The sequence below is a fragment of the Myotis brandtii genome, unplaced genomic scaffold (genome assembly GCF_000412655.1).
Source record: "Myotis brandtii unplaced genomic scaffold, ASM41265v1 scaffold525, whole genome shotgun sequence".
Lineage (NCBI taxonomy): Eukaryota > Metazoa > Chordata > Mammalia > Chiroptera > Vespertilionidae > Myotis > Myotis brandtii.
The window spans coordinates 3,194,599-3,213,493 of NW_005369915.1; the positions used below are offsets into that span (position 1 = coordinate 3,194,599).

Sequence of the window (18,895 nt, forward strand, 5' to 3'; positions counted from 1 at the left end):
GAGACCCGCGCGTGGGTCCTTGGTGGCTGGTGTGGGGGTGGCGGGAGTTGAGTGAGGCTTGCCGGCGGGGGAAGGGAGAGGAGCGGGCCTGCGGGGAGAGGGGAAAACGTGGAGTTGACCCGAGGGGCAGGGAGGCTGGTGGTTCGGGGCCGCTGCTTTCACACTTTGGCGGGAGAACGCGTGCCTCCGTCCATTCAAACAGTACAAAGTAGGCACTAGGCAAACTTCCGCTTTCTGCCCACGCTCCCGCCATCTCCTTTATTTCCTGCCTTGGCCCAAACAGTGGCTGTTGGGCATGCCTGGGATAGGAACTAGAAGGCATCGTTTTTGCCCATAAGTTCTTTTTGATTTCCACCCGTCCCGCCTTCGTTCTTTTGAAACAAGAAGACCCTTTGCAAAAAAAATGTTTTTTGGTATTTCTGGCAGAATATCGCCAGTGGAGAGTTTGAGAGTCGAAATACCACAGAGACTCGTGGTGTTTCAGATTCCTTTCCCCTTGAAAGGTACCGATGAATTTAACAGTTGCATCAAAATCATTTCTTGTTCAGCGTGAGCTTTTGTTCCTGAAGTAAAGGTATTTATTTGGATAATTCAAGCAAAAACACAGAAGTCTGGGTATCCAACTGCTTTGCATAGTTTTATGGTTTAATTGTGTGTATGTGTTTCAGATCACTGTTTCAGGTCATCTGTGTAACTTTTGTGAGTTTTTGTTCATCCAAAGCCGTGTCTAGAGTATCAGCCCGGGCAGGTTAAGGGTGTACGTTTTGACACCCTCCCTTGTATTGGATACGGGAAGCAGAAGTATGTAGCATTTTAACCGTGTACATTTCTTAGTTTACAATGTTAAACTTTAGTCTTTCTCTCTAGTCTGTCCCTCCCCCAAAAAACACACACAAAACTTGAGAGTGTTAGAGCTGCTGGTCATGGACTGTTTAGAATTGGAAGTGATTTTAAAAGAGAGTGCAGTCAACTCCACTTCAGGGATGAGAAAGGGAGACCCAGAGTTGTTAAGGTGGCTTATGCAAATTTACACAGTTCACAGCTGGATTTAGATCCTTGATTGTTTATTTTCATTCTTAGCCTCTTTTTCTATTACAGCACACGTACAATGACTAGTTAAGACTCATTAAAGTCTCTTTTAGGGACATTTATGATGTGGATCAGTAAAGTGGGGAACACTTGGTTTTTGGTTCCTGTGAAGCAAAATTAATTGTCATCTGGCTCAGATGCAATTGATGGCTGTCTGTATGTGCACCATTAAAATGCTTTTCTTGACATTAGTGGTCCCATTGTACATGGCTTGCTCCCTTTCTCTTGCAGAACAGGTATCTTCCTAGGTCAAAGGTGGTGTGACCTTGTGGTTGACTCCCTTGGTTATTATATGACTTCTACCTGTAATAAAGCCCAAGTTCTGAGATATTTTGGAGAGACATTTGTATAGTTATTTCTGTGTCACCTGAATATCATTTCATAAAACGAATTTTCTTTAGCAGTGAGCTTACCACGTTTGTTAGTGCTCGGTTTTTCCCCCTGTATATTTTATAACTTAAAAGTCACTTTTGCCCGAGCAGGTATGGAGTATCAGCCCTCAGACTGAAGAGTCCCAGGTTCGATTCTGGTCTGTTGCAGGCTCGATCCTTGGCTCTGTTTGGAGTGCATGTGGGAGGCAACCAATCAATGTGTCTCTCACATGGATGTTTCTCTCTCCCTAGAAATCATTGAAAAAAATGTCTTTAAGTGAGGATTAACCCCCCAAAAAATCACTTTTGTTGACTGTCGTGCAGTCTTGCAGATTATTTTTTTAAGCCTTGGTATTAGCAGGTGGTTTTATCTGAGAGGGTACACTGCCAAACATGGCTGTACCATTTCCCCAGTACTGAGAAGGGGAGGTGATTGATTCAGGGGAGATTTCACTCAGATTCAAGCTGCCAAACTATATACAGGATGGGGCAAAAGTAGGTTTACAGCTTTGAACATGCAAAACAGTTTATTCTTGTATTATTTATTAATTATTGTATTATTTTCCATACAAAAAACTGTAAACCTACTTTTTCTCCATCCTGTATAGTTTTATTTATTCCTGATATATTTTAATTTTGGGGTCAGGTGGATAAGTTAAAGGTTTATGATATAAACTGACCTCATTTTTTCCCCCATCGTCCCACAAATTCATACATATACTAACCGAAAAGACAACCTACTGTTGAAGTATGGGGGAAATTTTTTGAAAATAGGGACATTTTTCACTTTGATGTTAGTTTTCGATATTCCTGATGAGAGCCGTTTCTGTTAATTGTTGAAATGTGGAACAAATATGCTAATAATATCTGTAGAGTACATACTGTTTTGTCGAAACTATTCTAGATGTTTTATATATAAAAGCAACAATCACTACAATCTGATGTAGGTGAGATTAACTTGCTCCATACATGAAGATATAAACAAAAAGGCAAAGAATGCCATGAAATTTTCATGTTTTTAATCCTTTGATGAACTTTTTAAAAAGATTTCTGAATATTTGTTCATAAATATGAATTATAATATTTAATATCAGTGGGATGTTTCAATATATGTTTTTATTTACTTGGAAATATGTCAAACTACAGAATAGGACTACATTAACCTTTTCATTGGCTGCATAGTATTCCACTCGTGAAGGTGTGTCATAATTTGCTTAACCAATTTCCTGTTCTTTGATGCTTTGGTAATTTTCCAGTCTATCATTTTGTAAATGAAAAGTATGGTGAACATCCTACGTGTACATATTTGCACACTTACATCCTTAAGAGAAGTTCCTGGAAGGGAGATTACCATATTAAAAAAGCAATGCTTGTGTAAAATAATTCTCATTTTGATTACTAGTTCATATCTCCATTAGCAGTATTCTAGTACCTGTTATTCCATGTGGAATTTTAACATGTTATTGTAAATTTTAAAAAAAAAACACCTTGAATGATAAGCAGTATTTCATTTAATTCCTGAAATACCCCACAGGGCATATGAGTAACCACTTTTTAAAAAGGAGGAAATAAATAACTGGTCATCTAGTTAGCCTAAGTGCTGAGCTAGGATTGAACCGAGAGAGTACAGAACCACCTGTTCAACAACTCATATTTTCCCCTTGCCAGTATTGTGGCTAAGTGATTATAAAGCACTGTTTTGATAGTTTTAAAGCATTATACCTCAACTAGTATATCTTCATAACAATGAAACTCCTTTATAATAAAAGAGCCTAATTTGGTCTAGCCATGTTGGCTCAGTGGATAGAGCATCAGCTAGTGGACCAAAGGGTCCCAGGTTCTATTCCCATCAAGGGCATGTGGTTTGGTTGCAGGCTTCTCCCCACTGGGGCCCTGGTTGGCTCGTGTGGGAGGCAACCAATCAGTGTGTTTCTCTCACATCAATATGTCTCTGTCTTCCACTCTCTCTAAAAAAATCAGTGGAAAAACATCCTCATGTGAGGATTAACAACAAAAAAAGTGCCTAATTAAAATAAAAGTTGCATGCGAGCAAGTCTACACATACTTATGAAGCAGTGGCTTTGAACCCTCAACTGACATTTAGTTTTTATTTTTCCTTCCCCGTTGACGGTCAACAGTTTGAATCATAAGCAACATTTTGAGATGATTTAATTTGCCTTCTGCAGCTCAGTGCTTCTTTTACTTTTATATCCCAGTTACCCCCATTTCATTTCATCTTTGTGCCTTCAGAATGCATTTTGTGCTTAATAGGTCCTTTAAAAACATCTTTGTTAGCATAGATATTACTGTAACAAAAAGCAAGGTGATAATATGATTTACTTTGTCCATCACTCTCTGCTCCCATATTTTATAACCTTGAAAGGTCAGGTCCATATGTTAAGTGCTTGGTGCTGTGCTAGAGATATAGGAGAAAGATGTTAATTAAACTTTATATTGTAGCACCACCACCCCCAACCCCCCCCCCCAGCGACCTTTGGAGTGCTACAAATGTGAATTGTTTTTACTTAGATCAGTTGTTCTTTAAAGATTCTTTTATGTTCTGTGATTTTTAAAGATATCCAGTCTTTGGACCATTTGTGGCTACAGTGCTTCTCATTTTGCTGGGCACGTTTCTATTATAAACTGTTCCTCATTCACATTTTGGGGGCAATATAAATGAGCACCTTAGACCAGGGGCAGAATGAGAGAAGCAATGAAAGGATAACTAATGGGATGTTTCAAAGATAGGCTAGGAAGCTCAAGATTTGAATTGATACTTCATCTTGTATGTTTATTAAGATTTCCTTTGAATTCCTTTTTGTGCCAGATGGGATGAGAGACTTTCATCCCAGGTTATATGTCCTGTGGTGTGCATTGGGATATATGTATGTGAATATAAATAAATTCCCATGGAATAGAATATATATATATATATATATAAAAAGCCAGTGATGGGAACGCCCGAACCACCGTTGCTATGATGCCCATTGCCGCCAGTGAACCGGCCCAATTCGGGGGTGGCAACCTCCCGCATCCCCTCCCCCCAGTTTGACCCCACCTGTGCATGAATTTGTGCATTGGGCCTCTAGTTTTTATATATTTGGGAAGGACGAGATCAAATTGGTTAGTTTATTTCTGTAATTGGGGAACCATCCTTCCTCTTGGGTTTAGCATTTTAGCTGTATTCTACGGGGGGCGGGGCGTGGGGGGGGGAACGGGCGTTACTGTTGCCCAGCTGATGTGCTGTTACAGAGAATTAATGGTCTTCCACTCTGCTTCTGACAATCAGGGTGTAGGAAATTTCTATGTCTTGTGTGTTATGAATAAGGAGCAGTGACATATCTAGTGGCTTGTGTCATAGCTCCATGTTGTCTGTTTGAAGTCTAGGACCAAACACCTGTGGCAAGTTTGTCTGCCATAGGACTTGGTCTGAAGTAAACTGGATTTGTAGAATGAATAAGCATAGATTATTTCTAAATTACTGTGTTAGGGATCCTCTGTAGTAACTGGAAGTAGATATTAGAATTGACTATTTAAAATTGGCCTAGTTTCATATAGTGCACATCTGTACAATTTTAAATAATGTAGTAGTGTACATAGGTTTACAAAGTACTTCCAATGTTTTACTATTGCTTTAGGGATATCATGCAAGAGTAAATGAAACAAGAATAAAAAGTGTTTTAATTTTAATTTTTCTTATACGGCAATGTATGCTTATTGAACAAAATTGGGAAAATGCTGAGAAGTAGAACTCATACTTACATTACTATAATGTGAAGTGGAATTGTCTTTGTGTCTACAAGCAGTATTCTTGCTAAATTTTGAACATAATGTTAAGTGCAAAAAATACCTTTTTACATACTTGAAGAAGACTCTGGGAGTTTGTGATATCATCCTTTCTTTTTATCTTTTTCTTTTTTTTACCTGATTTGCTTCTACCTTTTCCCCACCCCTGCCCTCAGTATTGAACTTCTACCTAGAAAGGGATTTTATTTTACCTGCAGAAGACTGAGTTCTTGTGTTATCTGATGGCTAAAGGTTGTGAAGAGACTGTCCCTTAACAGGATTTAAGGTGTCATCAAGAAAGGTGGAAGGATGTTTATACATTGGTTATAAGTTCTTTTTTATTCTGGTACTTATGTAATTCGAGTTTTATATCAGTGTATTTATTTGGTTGTTGCACATTTACTTTGTGAATATAACAGTGCTGTGAACATAAATTTTGCATAAAATTCAGAATGTGAATTCTAAATTTTTTTCTTTCTTTTCTTTAGGAAGGATCGAGATCGTGACCGGGATCGGGAAGATCGGTCTAAAGATCGGGACCGAGAACGTGATAGAGGAGATAGAGAGCGGGAGAGGGAGAAAGAAAAAGAGAAGGAATTGCGAGCTTCCACTAATGCTATGCTTATCAGTGCTGGATTACCACCTCTAAAAGCTTCCCATTCAGCTCACTCAACCCACTCAGCACATTCAACACATTCAACCCACTCAGCACATTCAACACACACCGGACATGCAGGACACACATCACTTCCACAGTGCATTAATCCGTTTACCAATTTGCCCCATACTCCTCGATACTATGATATTTTAAAGAAACGGCTTCAGCTCCCTGTTTGGGAATACAAGGATAGGTTTACAGATATTCTGGTTAGACATCAGTCCTTTGTACTGGTTGGTGAAACTGGGTCTGGTAAAACAACACAGGTGAGTTACTGTATATCATGCTACAAGTTTTATTAATGTTTAAGTTTATTAAATGATGTTTATTTGATCCTTTTGGTCATTCTCATTGTCTGCTGCCTGGTAGGGTATCTTGAAAAATGGCTGCTTTGGTGTTTCATACTTTTTAGTGACTTTCAGAGTGGGAATCCAGTAGGGAGTACCTGTTTTCCTGAATCTGTAGGGGGAAATAGCAGTGCTGTTTTGTTTTTGTTTTCTGGTTTTGTTACCATTAAGGATGGCAGAGTGGTGTTTTCCCTCCCACTTTGACTCTGGGGTAGTACAAATTTGGGATTAAGGTTTATTTTCTAGTGCTTGGGTGAAGAAATCTGAACCTTTGAAATGGTTTCCACTTTTGTCATTCTTGCTTGTTTCTTTGCATTGATTTATTTGTAAAATGGAAGAGCTAAAGTTAAAGTCTCTTTACTCCTGACCTCCATCCACCTAGATACCCCCCTACATACACACACACACAGCTAAACACTTAATTAGTGTCTTGTTAGTAATATATCCAGGACATTTTCAAACATGGGTGAGCCATTTTTTTTGCTGGATCCATGTTATTGATATCTAGGCTGCTCTAATGGTTGTTTTGTATGAGCAAGTATTATCTGTAGGATAAATCCCAGAAATGGGAATGCTGGGTCAGCGGATTATTTGTGTAATTGTGATACATAAAACCAAATAGCTTTCAATAGATAACATATCAGTTTACCTTTCCATGAACATGCATGACAGCATATGTGGGAAACCATTTGCTTGTTCTACTGAACTTGAATCTGATAGGTGGAACATGGTGTTTTAGTATGATTTTAATTCACATTTTCTTGCTAAGATTGAGGTTAACCATATTTTCATAGATTCTAACCTGATCCATCAATTAAAAATTTCAACTTGTAATTCCTGGCCATTGTAGAAAATTTGGAAAATTCAGGGAAGTGTTGAAATGAATTTAATGATTACTTACAATTATTAATATGTTGTGTTTCCTACTGGCCTGTTTTACCTATGATGATACATGTTTATATTTAAGCATACTGCATATACAAGTTATCCTTATTTTAAATTACATATGCCACAAATATATCAGTTTGAGTATTTCATGGAGGCATTTTGAAGGCCACAATAGCAATTAAAGTAGGAAGCTTTTATTAAAGTCTAAGCCAGCGGTTCTCAACCTGTGGGTCGCGACCCCTTTGGGGGTCAAACAACCCTTTCACAGGGATTGCCTAAATACATCCTGCATATCAGATATTTACATTACGATTCATAACAGTAGCAAAATTACAGTTATGAAGTAGCAACGAAAATAATTTTATGTTTGGGGGTCACCACAACATGAGGAACTGTATTAAAGGGTCGCGGCGTTAGGAAGATTGAACCACTGGGCCATAGTGATTTTTCTTTTTAAATGAAGGAAAACTTAGTGTTGATATTAGGAACTGAAACTGTTGGTTTATTTTTATCATCTGATAGAAATTTAAAGAATTAAATACATGAAAAGATACAACTCTAAAACTTATTAATATAGTATTTTTAATACATCTAGCTTATCTCATTTGCATAGTATTAACAGCTCCCATTTAATTAGTTAAAGCCAGGCACTGTGTACTTGGTGTGTATTACTTAAGTTTTTCAACATTTCTGCAAGGAGGTTGTTAATCACCATTTTATAGATGAGCAAAATGAGGCTTAGATTTATGAGAATATTAGGTTTAGTGGATTTCCCTGGGTTACATAGTAGATTTAGATGAACTCAATATTTAACTTTTTCCCTTTGTCTCACAGCCAGAGTTGCATTTATTTCATACTGCTATTCTGTGGTCTTTTATGGTTAAATTTTATTTCAAAGATGAGTTTCTGGTGGTTGTGTGTGTGTGTGTGTGTGTGTGTGTTTAGATGAGTTTCTTTAGCAGTGTAGAGAAAGGTCCTGTCAACTCAAAACAGGTTTATGATTATTTCGATTAATTTTTTTGTTTGTTTAGAGATTTAAAATATTTGGATACTGAGGATTGCAGGGCATTTGAGGAATTTGAGGGGAAACTGAACAGTTAAATAATGAATTTCACCCAAATGCTCTTTGGTATACTCTTAGTAAACTCAAAACCATTAAGAGTAGTCAGCCATTTTTTGTTTATCTTATTGTGCCTAGCAGAAAAATGAAATTCTCCAAACACATTTAAATAATGACTAACTTGATTGAGACTCAATAAAGACATTTACATTGCAATCCAATATGCACATGTGGTTCCCATATATAAGAAACTAAAGCTAGTTCAGCTAAGGGACAGTATGAGCAAGGGCATAGGTTTAGAGAATGGAAAGCATTGTATGCCCTGGACAGAGTGTAGGATGTTTAGAGTGGGGTGGGGTTGGTGAAACTGGAGCAGTAGGTTGAGCCTTAATATATCTTGCTGTAGATTGAGGAGCCATCAGCTTTTCTTCCTTCCTTCCTTCCTTCCTTCCTTCCATCCATCCATCCATCCATTCATTCATCCATCTATTCATCCATCCATCCATCTTTATTATTGAAAGTACTACATATCCATCAGAGCTTTATAATTGGAGGGGAATGACAAGGATTTTTACAAAATGTCCTGTCTGGTAAGAAGGTTGATGACAGACTGTGCAGGAGGTTAAAAAAAATTTGGACTCTGTATGGGGTAGTAGAGTGGAGAATTAATGATAGCTAGGAATTAAGTTGTAACTTTTTATTAAGTAGGGGGCCTGGGAGGAATTAAGAAATATTTGGAGGAAGGTGAAATAGTTTTGGTTTTAAACTTGTTTAATTTGGGATACCAATAAAATATTCTTCAGGTGGAAATGACCACTAGGTAAGAGTTAGGATTGACATTTGATGTATTATAGGTAGTATTAGAAGTTAGAAGAGTAAGACCACTCAAGATGATATATAAAACAAGAAGACTAGAGGGTTGAGGATCTGTTTTTAAGAAGGAAGGAGCTGAAAGAAAGGAATAGTTTTAGAACATCCGAACCCTGGCGTGAATAGCCAGTAGCCTGCATATTTCAGGACCTACTTCCTTTCTCAATGCTATTAGAAATATGAATAGATGGATTAACTTAGCGGTTCTTCAAATATTGTCTGGGAACCCGTGAAAGTTCTTGAAGCTGTTACAAAGTTCCTGGGATTTTATTTGTACACTTAACACGCAAAACAAAAGTATTGCAGAACATTCAAAATAGAAGCAGATAAAAGAATCCAGCTGTCTTCTGTTAAGCTAGACGTTAGAGATAAGCAAAAATGTCAAACATCTATTCTTGCTAGACGTTTTTTGCTTTGGAAGATGTAGTTATTTTTCATAGAAAATGTTTATGTTAACGTGGGGTGAATTTTTATTAGGAATTTTAACTATTTCATTTTAATTTCCTAATATATAAATCTATTAGTTGTTTGGCATCCTAAGTTATTTTAAGAATATAAAGAGTTTCTGAGATCAGAAGTTTAAAATGGCTGAATTAGCCAAAACTGTTTATATTTTAATTTTTAAGTGGGAGTAAGCTATCCATTTCACTGGGGTGAATTTAAAAAATCTATGAGCATTCTTGCCTTGAGAATTTTGAAGTAATTTTAAATAGCTTTAATTGACCAGTGAATTTTTTTTTTTCATTTTGTTTGGCTTTCTGAAGTGCTTTTTGTGTTTGTGAGAGGCTTGCTGAAATGAAGATATATCTATATCTATATATATAAAAGGCTAAGCGACCATCCGACTGGTAGCTATGACGTGCAATGACTACCAGGGGGCAGATGCTCCTGCGAGATTCTATGTCTGTCTGTCTGTCTGTCTATCTATCTATCTATCTATCTATCTATCTATCTATCTCCTTGCAGGAAAACCACTTAAACCTTTTGGCCTGTGGGTTTACAGACTCAGAGAGCCACTTCTCTTGTAGTTCAGTATTTTCATTCATTTAAAATCCTTTAAAGATACATATTTCCCTGGCTTGTTTGGCTCAGTGGATAGAGCATCGGCCTGAGGACTGAAGGGTGCTGGATTCAATTCCACTCAAGGACACAGGCCTGGGTTACGGGCCCGATCCCCAGTAGGGGGTGTGCAGGAGGCAGCCGATCAATAATTCTCATCATTGATGTTTCTCTCTGTCTCCCTCTCCCTTCCTCTCTAAAATCAATAAAAATATATATTTTTTAAAAAAGAAATGCATTGTTGTGCTTCTAGAGAAGCAGTGTAACCACCCCTCCCTCTTTCATATTATTTGTCAGTAACAACACATCCCAAAGTTATAGAAGTAACCTAACTAAAACATAATAATAGTACAGCAATCAGTATTCTTCAGGTATTATTGTACAAATTCTATATCAAAAAAATCCTCCCACATGCATTTTTTTTTTTTAGCATTAGAGTCTGATGGGTTTTTGAAAGCTTTGATGGAGACCCATCATGTCCTTGTATGATCAGTGGATTCCCATTTAATGTAGAAAAGTGCTTAGAGTTTTCCCATGTGTTGTTGTTTTTTCCAAGTAATGAGTGAAGAACCATGAAATTATAGACCTAGTAGCTTTTATTGATGATGAAATAGGCAGGAAATGCCCTGTTCATGGCAGTCAACCAACTTGTGCTTGCTGGATTTTCTTCCTTTCCCCTTGGCTGCCCTCCCTTCTTCAGGGAAATGCTGCTGCTGCTTCTCTAGGTCCTGTTCTATTCGACAGTGACTGAAATTGACTTTTAGTATGTTACCTAAGGTGTTGCCATTTTGCATACCTCTCCTAGGTTCTGCTGGCTTATGAAACAAATTTTGAATTGAGTTAAAAGATAACAGCTATATAATTATAAGTGGATGTGATTTCTAGTTTCTTGCATTTTGTAACTCAAATTGTATAGGAATTCAAGTTAGTTTCTTTGATTTTTCTTTTTTTGAAACTAACCTTTGTTATAGAGTTTTTCCTTAGTTGGATTTTCCCCCCAGTAAATAGAGAAATGGTCAATGGTGGAACTGTTGATATTGTACAGCAGGGGTGGGAAACCTTTTTTCTGCCTAGGGCCATTTGGATATTTATAACATCATCCTTAGGCCATACAAAATTATCAGCTTAAAAGTTAGCTTGCTATATTTGGTCAAACATGTAATTAACTCACCCCTAATACCTTGGCAGGGCCAGATCAAATGATTTCGAGGGCCTAGTGCTGCTGTGAGCCGCATGTTCCCCACCCCTGCTGTAGAGCATATTCAGCAAAGCCTCAGTGGACCTAGTCTACTCAGGAGTACAGTTATGTCAGTGTTAGTAAAATGACCCTTCCTTGGCTTAGAGTGCTCATACTATTATAAGTTTGAGTCATAAAAAATAATTTGTGGTGTGCCTAATTGAATTTTGTGTTCAGTTATTCGAATGTGGTAAAGTACTTAATGTTAAATATACTTGATATGCAGGCAGAGTAGAATTAATTTAAATGTGAAATTATTTGATAGATTCCACAGTGGTGTGTGGAGTACATGCGATCATTACCAGGACCCAAGAGAGGAGTTGCCTGTACCCAACCCAGGAGAGTGGCTGCAATGAGTGTGGCTCAGAGAGTTGCTGATGAAATGGATGTGATGTTGGGCCAGGAAGTTGGTTACTCCATTCGATTTGAAGACTGCAGTAGTGCAAAAACCATTCTTAAGTAAGTACTATCTTTAAAAATGGACACTTTCTCTGAGTTTTCTGGTGGAGTCTCAAGTCACCCAAATTTAGAGTAGTCCAGAGTAGACCTTAGACTTACTAGATAGCATTTTTATTATAGACTAGAGGCCCGGTGCATGAAATTCATGCGGGGTGGGGGAGTGTCCCTCAGCCCAGCCTGCACCCTCTCCAATTTGGGACCCCTCAGGGGATGTCCGACTGCTGGCTCTCACAATCCGGGACTGCCTGATTGCCCCTAACCGCTTCTGCCTGCCAGCCTGATCACCACCTAACTACTCCCCTGCCAGCCTGATCGACGCCTAACTGCTCCCCTGCCGGCCCGATTGCCCCCAACTGCCCTCCCCTGCTGGCCTATTCGCCTTCCCCTGCCAGCCACCTTGTGGCGGCCACCTTGTGACCACATGGGGGCAGCCATCTTGTGCGAGGGTGTGGTGGTAAATTTGCATATTACCCATTTATTATATAGGATTCTGTTTCTTGGTTGTAATACATGTTCAGTAGACATTGAAGTTCAAAGGTTAAATTTTAGTTGGTGCCGAATTTTAGGTGAAATTTTGTATCATTTAAATGTGATAGAAAAATAGACATACCTTAGTAAAGGACAGTTACTTTTAGAAAGAATGATGTGGGATGGAATATGATTTATTTAGGGGAGAGGGCTTTTAATGTTAATTATACAGCTATTACCAAACATGTTATGAACTAAAGGGAGAAATCTTTTGTTCTGTAATACACTCTTGGAGTCTCCTCAAAGTCCTCATTCCTCTTCATTATTGCATGGTACATGATTGACTTCCATATTGAGTTTTCTAACATTTTATTTAGCTTAACATTTTGCTTTCCTCTTACTTGCATTCTGCATAAGTTGTGATATATGTTGCTTGATGGTAATTCTTTTGAAAAATCTTTCCCCTGTATTGCTCTGTTTATTCTGTATATATTTGACATTTAAATCATTTTCTAAAAATGATTTGTCACCATGCAATCTTCCCCTAGAGGTTGTTTATAAAAGACAATTTTGGAACACATTATATGGGCATTAACGTGAGTCTTTGATGGCAGAAATATCTACAATGTTATGGGAGGGAACGATATATATCACATAAATTTTTTAATGTATGCAAAAGTAGGATAGTGTAATGAACTTCAGTGTATTTATCATGAATCTTTAATCATGGCCAGTCCTGTTTTATGCATATTCCAATCCTTTCCTATCTCATAATTTGAAGCAAATCCTAGACATCATACTATTTCATCTGTAAATATTTCTGTGTATGTCTCTCAAAGATAAGGTTTTAAAATATAGTAACATATCACAACTTATATTTTTTTTCTTAAAATACCCAGCTAGTTTCTTTGATATATATTTTTTATTTTATTAGAACTTGAGATTAATAAATTTGGTATCATTTTAATAGCAGTTGAACTTCTGTTTACTTAAATCAGTTTGTCTATGACCTAAACCTTCATTGAATAAACCTTTTAGTTTAGTGATAATCACAGGCTGTGGTTTTATATTACTTAAAAATGTGATAATGTCAAGGACTTGTAGATAATAAAGGGCAGCTTTTACTCATTTTTAGGAGGAATACTCTGACATTTGCTTCACTATGCATTGGACTTTTCTTGGTAAGCCACAGTGGAGCAGGGAAAACAGAATTTGGAAAATGGGAGATGAGAAAGTTATATGCAGTATTGGGACAGAGAGAGAAAGAGAGAGAGAGAGAGTGTATGTGTGTGTAGGAAGTGGTGGGCTTTCAAAAGATGTATGCTTGTGAAAGAATCTGGTTCTATTACTAGATTAACAAGTAACAGACTTGATAGCTCCAAATGAAGGTGTTTTTGGCATTGTGATTATTTTTTTAATGGAATGGTTTCCAGAGGGTAAAACTAAACTTTTAAAAAAAAAATTTACTCCGGACGGGGTAAGGTTATTGGGATCTCTTTTCAAATCTTCTGAAGAGCTAGAAGCTAACTTAGTGTAATGCCTTTAAGTGATGTTAAATCCTGTTTAATAGTACTGGTCTAGTGGTAGTTTTGACTAATGGTAATGATCCATCAAAAATAGTGTTTATGAATCCCTAGATATATTTTGTATTGTCATCTATCAACTCATCTTGAGAACATAGATGTTAAAAACAGTTAAAGCCTTAACTAAATGAAGATTGGCTACATAATTAGGTAGGAAGAGTGAATACATCAGATAACTATCAATACCTTCCATTAGCTATTTTCATATATAGGTTTTAAATATTTATGTGAAGCCTTTAAATTTTTTTTACCAAAGGAGGGCTGACTTCTGAAGTTTCTGCCTGACGGACTCAGAATTTAACCATTATCTTTTTTCGATTCATGTTTGATGATAAGTACTATTTGTATAAGTTTGTTTGAGAGTACTTTAGCTAAATTAGTTTCTCTTTAAGTCATCTCTATACAGATTAAGGGTCCAAAGATAGTTTCTTCAGTGTTTGGGACACTATACAAAAATTTTAGGTTCTAGGTCTAATATTGTGTCATTTTCAGAGGATTGGTTCTAGGATAAATTAGCGCACACTGTGTTAGAGTAGCCTTAAATAGCTATCCCTTCCCCACAGGCAAGTTAGTTTGCAAAATCACCACTGCTAAATGGTTTTTACATTTCATTTGTATATGTACTTGTCTGCTCTCATCTTTTTTTTTTTTCTGAAGTGTTTCTTTTGCCAACTTGGAAATTATGAAACATACAGAAAACCCAGTGAGGTAGCCAAAGAAGAGCAAGACCTGTCAGAGAAAGATAGCCAAATTTGAGACTAGTCAGATAAAAATACCTTAATTTATTTTAATGGAAGAAGAGGTTGATAGACTTTTGCAGTGGATTTTAAGAAGCACTTTGTAGTTGCAGTTATGACAGTTTTTAAGATATTCTTTTTTTTTTTGAGGGAGCTGATAATTCTTTAGGGAATAAAATAAGTTTGATAGTCTTGAACCTTCTGGAAAACATCACAATATTTGAAGTTGTTAATTTAATAGTTAATTTCACTGTTATTTTAGGTGATGCTGCCTTTTTTATTTTTTTACCTGGCTTTAAAATTACTGCCCTCTTTTTGATCTTGAGGGAACCCTGTAATTTACTTAGTCATTTAGTCAGTTAATACTGAGTATCTCCTGTATGTCAGGCGGTGCTAGGTACAATAAAAAGTAAATCTGGTTTCTGTCTCCATAAAGCAAATAAAAAGTAAATGTAAAATTTTAAATTGTGATTAGGTGTCTGAAAGAAAACATTGGGATTCATATGAAATAATGATTTGAGAGCACAATTTAGGTTGGGGAAGAGAAGGAGAATTGAAAGTAATGGTTTGCTAGAGTAGGGGTTGTGTTACAGGGTTCAGAAAGAGCTTTCTAGGTTGATAGAACAGTATTTTAAAAAAAAACTATTTTGGGGGGGGGTAGGGGAAAATAACCTTTTTATTTGAGAAGGCTATTTTGTATATTTTAAGTATCCAACTGGTTTGTATAAGTCAGCACTCCATGCCAGATCTCTTTTGAGATATTATAGACTGCTTTTAGACAGTATGGTGATCACAGACTGGCCTCTCCCTCTTGGAGTATAATTCTTTGGGAACAGAGATTGTGTCTGTATCTGTGTACTTGCTTTGCACAAAGAAACCTTTTTAAAAAAAAATCTTGAGAATAGAAGGGGTAACTGTGAAATTTGCCAGTTCAAAATAATAGACTGGGAGTCTTTGCAGCATAATCATGAAAAAGGGGTAGATTTTTCATGGAAAGACATTTTCCCTAATTTGTTGAAACATCTCTTGGAGAGGGTATGGTAGGGTGATTTGGTATACATAATTTGCCTTTTATTTTGAAGTTTTTGCTTTTGGGTATCAGATTCATTTCAATTTTGGAATCTGTCACAAGGCTAAGGACCTGATCTGGGGTAAATGTTTATGAAGCAGATGTGCTGTATCTCTCTCGGAGGACACATGTTTTTATATATAACTTCAGGACAAGCTTCTAGATAATCAAGAAACGTTAAAGGTAAGACATGGTTGAAATTTATAATTGACAGTGAGAAAAGAATAGTCTTGGGTTTCAAGGTGTGATGAGTCCCTTGTAAAACTTGAGGGATAGAAGTTTTGAACAGATCAGCCAAAGAAATACTACTCATACAATATGGATTCGAAACTTGTAGAATTTTTTAATCTCCAAAAGCCAATCTAGGCAAGAAGATGAAAGGAATTTAAAAATAAGGGTTCAAAGATAGTTTCTTCAATGTTTGGGACACAATACATAAGTTTTAGGTTCTAGGTCTAATATTGAGTCAAAATAAGAGCCCAGGGCAACACTGCTACAATAAGGGGCTGGCTGGTACAGAACCTTTAAGGTTGACATTGGGGAGGATTATCAGATATTAACAGCAGATTATCAGATATTAACAGCAGATTCTTTGGGGCCCCTGGAAACAACAGTTTGAAGCACCAACTGCATATGGCCTATGTAGAGATTACAGTAATCTCATTTTAGAATAGATGGCTTAAGGAGAGAATCAAAAGGAAATAGATCCTAGAACACAGGCTTCAGAATCAGTGCCTGATTGTGTGCCAGCTCTGCCACTTATTAGCTGTGATCTTGGCCACATTAATGAACTTCCCTGTGCTTAGTGCTTTTTCGGAACATGGAGCTAGTAATTATTTTACAGGGTTGTTCTGAGATCAAATATGTTAATTTCTGTACAGCCCTTAAAGTAATACCTGTCACCCAGCAAGTGCTAAGACAACATTGCTACTCTGCTGCTGCTGATGATGGTAGATTTCCGTTGTGAGAAGTTATTAGATCTTATTACCCGTTAACTTAGTTATCCCAGTTTATTAGAAAGAGGTTTATTAAACCAACTTAGTGAAGTCCTTAGTGAACTGCCCTCCCCTGCCGGCCATCTTGTGCGAGGGCTTGGCGGTCAATTTGCATATCACCTCTTTATTACATAGGATTAATTTTAAGCTAATTTATTGAGCATCTGTTAATTAGTGGTAGGCTTTGTTTTTTTTTTAAATATATTTTATTGATTTTTTACAGAGAGGTAGGGAGAGGGATAGAGAGTTAGAAACATCGATGAGAGAGAAACCGATCAGCTGCCTCCTGCACATCTCCTACTGGGGATGTGCCCGCAACCCAGGTACATGCCCTTGACCGGAATCGAACCTGGGACCCCTCAGTCCGCAGGCCGATGCTCTATCCACTGAGCCAAACCGGTTTCGGCAAGTAGGCTTTGTTTTAATTTAAGTATAGCACTGAAGTTAAAGGTAGTTTTACTGGATATTTAGAAAGGGATTGGGTGGTAATCACTGTCCTCCCTCTAGAGCAAACCAGCCAGGGCTGGATAGTGTGTTTTGGGAGAAAAAATTTTTTTCTGTTCTTCTAACTCTGAAATACATAGAATTTTAAAAATTCTATTTCTAAAAACATCTTTATATTTATTTATTTATTTGTTTGTTTGTTGTTGTGTTAATCCTTACCCAAGGATATTTTTCCATTGATACTTAGAGAGTGGAAGGGAGGGAGAGACACAGAGAGGGAAACATCGATGTGAGAGAGACACATCAATTGGTTGCCTCCTGCATGTGCCCCAACCAGGGCCGGGAAGGAGCCTGCAACGGAGGTAAATGCCCTTGACCAGAATCGAACCCAGGACCCTTCAGTCCATAGGCCGACATTCTATCCACTGAGCCAAACAAGCTAGGGCCTGAATGTATTTTAATTGTTTACAGAAATAAAGCTGTGTGCTTTGACTGCTAATGTTAAGCACTTTGACTAAGAATCATGAGGTGATACAAACTACAAATGTGGTTTGGTATTTTGTCTACTTTCTTTTTGAACATTTTTTGTTGTATTAGGAATGCATTAAAACATTGTAGATTTCAATTTATTCAAAATAATATATGTTGCCTTTCCATGTGACTGTTTACATCTACTAGTTTGTTCTCATTGTAAGTAAGTTCTCATTCCTATAGTAAGATTAGTGTTGCCTCATACTGTAATGTTTTCCTAGGAATATGTCATTGAACTTGAACCTATGTACAGTGGGGCCTTGACTTACGAGTGTCCCGACTAACGAGTTTTTGAGATACCAGCTGTCTCTCGGCCGATTTTTTGCATTGAGTTGATAGAGTAATTTGAGTTAATGAGCTCCTTAACGAGCTCGGTCTCAGAACGAATTAAACTCGTAAGTCAAGGCCCTACTGTACTAGTAAATCTTAGTTTATCCTTTACCAATGAAAAGAACATTAAGTATATAAAGAAACTGTTACTAGTGTCACTGGCGCTTTGCCTTGGTTGGGGAGGTAAGCTGTGAAGCATTTAAGAGGTAGTTTGAATGTCACATGCATTGGAGGAGGCATTGAGACTTTGATAGCAAGATTAGGTTTTATTTATTTAGTTTTTAATCTATTGCTTTATTGATTTCAGAGAGGAAGGGAGAGGGAGAGAGAGAGAAACATCCATGATGCGAGAGAATCGTCGATTGGCTGACTCCTATACACCCCCCCAAACACACACACACTGGGGATTGAACCCACAACCCAGGCATGTGTCCTTGGCTGGAATCGAACCCGGGACTCTTCAGTCTGCAGGCCGACACTATCCACTGAACCAAACCGGCTAGGGCAAGATTAGGTTTTAAATAGGGTAGAAGTTTCCATGCTGCCTTGGTTTATAGTATGCTTAATGTCAGTAATTTTTTTCATAGTACCCTAGGTCTAAAGAAATAATTCAGAATTCTATTTATTTAGTAGCTCAGTCCTAACAACTTAAGTATGTATATTCTAACAACTTAATAGCACTTTAAACAAATACCAAACATAAGTTGAAAGAAGAAAACCCCAATATTTTAATTTCATTCTTAACCACCATTATTTACTAATGTGATGTCTGTGCCAGTGGAACACTGCAATTTCTTAAATGTTGGACTCAGATTGGGCACTGCCACCTTTATTTTCTGTACTGATTTTTGTCTCATACAGTTGACCCTTGAACAACACGGGGGTTAGGGGTGCTGGTCTGTCATGCCCATGTC

At 37.3% G+C, this 18,895-nt stretch overlaps 1 protein-coding gene across 1 annotated transcript in view; it reads left to right on the plus strand.

The window, feature by feature from the left end:
- DHX15 (DEAH (Asp-Glu-Ala-His) box helicase 15) overlaps positions 1 to 18,895 on the plus strand; it is a 55,416-nt gene that overhangs the window by 786 nt on the left and 35,735 nt on the right. Inside the window, exons 2-5 of the mRNA XM_005877662.2 lie at positions 90 to 97; positions 507 to 512; positions 5,734 to 6,170; positions 11,631 to 11,824. Of these exons, the coding sequence (XP_005877724.1) occupies positions 90 to 97; positions 507 to 512; positions 5,734 to 6,170; positions 11,631 to 11,824 (645 nt within the window). The remainder of the gene's footprint in view (positions 1 to 89; positions 98 to 506; positions 513 to 5,733; positions 6,171 to 11,630; positions 11,825 to 18,895) is intronic.